This window comes from Brassica oleracea, chromosome C5 (assembly GCF_000695525.1).
Source record: "Brassica oleracea var. oleracea cultivar TO1000 chromosome C5, BOL, whole genome shotgun sequence".
NCBI lineage: Eukaryota > Viridiplantae > Streptophyta > Magnoliopsida > Brassicales > Brassicaceae > Brassica > Brassica oleracea.
Window position 1 is genome coordinate 19,576,367 of NC_027752.1, and position 1,985 is coordinate 19,578,351.

At 35.8% G+C, this 1,985-nt stretch overlaps 1 protein-coding gene across 1 annotated transcript; it reads left to right on the forward strand.

The window, feature by feature from the left end:
- Nucleotides 1–292: 292 nt before the first annotated feature.
- LOC106294084 lies at nt 293–1,312 on the forward strand. The gene has a single exon (XM_013729700.1). It carries the CDS (start codon nt 322–324, stop codon nt 1,150–1,152), a length of 831 nt encoding a protein of 276 aa, XP_013585154.1. The 5' UTR covers nt 293–321; the 3' UTR covers nt 1,153–1,312.
- The last annotated feature ends 673 nt before the right edge of the window (nt 1,313–1,985 follow it).

A 1,985-nucleotide genomic window follows, 5' to 3' on the forward strand; every position in this document is an offset into this window, starting at 1 on the left:
TAGACAAGATATCGCAGTCAATATTAATTACTAAATATGAATTGCCGGGCACCTACCAGGATGTTTCAAATGCGAGTTCCCTTGAGTTTCCACGTAGCTCATACGTAAATCACCATGACATGACAAATCTTGAATCGTGTCAAGTAGCATTAATAATATAATTAGTTTACAAAAAAAGTTAATAATATAAAGTATATTCCAAGGGCATTGTAGACAGTTCAAATTCAGATCATAAACACTATATAAGGGCAACAACACCTCAACAGATTTAATCAACCACACAACTCTTAATCTCTCAGTTCCTCTTTCTGACAGCTGAAAATGACAGAAGTTCCCTCGTACATGATTCACAACCCTAAATTTGAACCTTACAAGCCCAAAAAACGATATTCTTATTCTTCTTCTTCGTTGCTCTCGATCCTCCTATCGATCTTCACTTACGTCTTGATCTTTTACGTTTTCGAAGTATCTCCATCGTCTATCTTCAAAGACACAAAGGTTTTGTTCTTCATCTCCAACACTCTCATCTTCATCATCGCCGCTGATTATGGCGCTTTCACTTGTAAGGAGAAGCCCGACTTCTACGGTGAATATACCATGGCGGCGGCAGCGATGAGAAGCCGTGCAGATCATAACTATTCTCCAGTTCCTGACTTCACATACGGAGAAAACGCTAGACATGATAAAAACTCTGGCGGCAGAGAAAAAATCAAGATCCCTAAAGATGTCGTGGAGTATAAGGAAGAAGAACCGGTGGTAAAAGAGATAGTCAGTGTTTCTTCGCCTCCTGAGAAAATAGTACGGGAGGTGAGTGAGGAGAAGCCGAGAGACGTTGTGGCTATCAAGAAATACAAACCGTTTAGTGAGCAAACAGTTGAAGCTTGCCACACAAGAAACCATGTGTACCGTAGATCTTACGAACGAACTAAATCAGATAAAGCACGGGTGAAGACAGCCAAAAGTAAAAACTATCGTCGAAGCGAATCGGTTAGCTCGAAATGGATGGTTGTTCCAGAGAAATGGGAGAACGTTGAAGAAGAATCTGAAGAGTTCTCAAAGATGTCGAACGAGGAGTTGAACAAGAGAGTCGAAGAATTCATACAAAAGTTCAATAAACAGATGAGATTACAGTCACGAGTTTCGTCTACATGATCTGAATTGCCCATAGCATATAAAGTTAGTAAGAACTCTTGTTTTATTTTGTTGTTAAGAGTTCTTTGTTTTTGGTTAATACTTCGTGATCGGATGACGTTTTTGGCAGTCGTCGGTATAAACTAATAATATAAGACATGAAAGCATAATAGTTACTGATACAAACTACATGTAACTATAATAGCTTATTCTCTATGAAACATTTGTAATATCGGTTAAACTATGTTACATGTGTCTATATTTATAGGGAGAATTATATTTATTTATCTTGTTTATTGCATTGAAGTTAAATTAGTGATAAAATTTGGAGAATGCTGGCTGCCCAATTAATTTAAATTGTAGAAAATATTAAATTTAAAAGCATCCAGGTCGCAGAATATAAATAGAGACTATCGTTCAGATTATTTGGTTAGAATGCAATTTTGAACATTATCAAAGTTCTGTATATGATGCAAATTAATTAGATGACTCCTTTACAATGGATAGTGTAGAATATATGAAATTAATTAATGAATTTTAAGGGGTATTGGTTCCTGTTAGAACTTGCTACAAAGTTTGGAATGATGAATATTGGTGTCACTGAGGAATTGTTCACTTTTAACGCGTTATACTGGATCATTAAAAAGCCCATTAAATTTGTGATAATCAAACGGTAACGAATTCGTAAATTAAGCTCTTGGAAACAAAACAAAAATGTTTTGTCAGAAAGAAAGTAGTAGTTTTTTTTTCTTTTTGGGGTTCTAATCCCCGACATTAATGCGTCTGTTATAATTATTATGCATATGCATTCACTACAAGAAAACATCAAGGATTCTGAGGGAAAAAATCGTCGG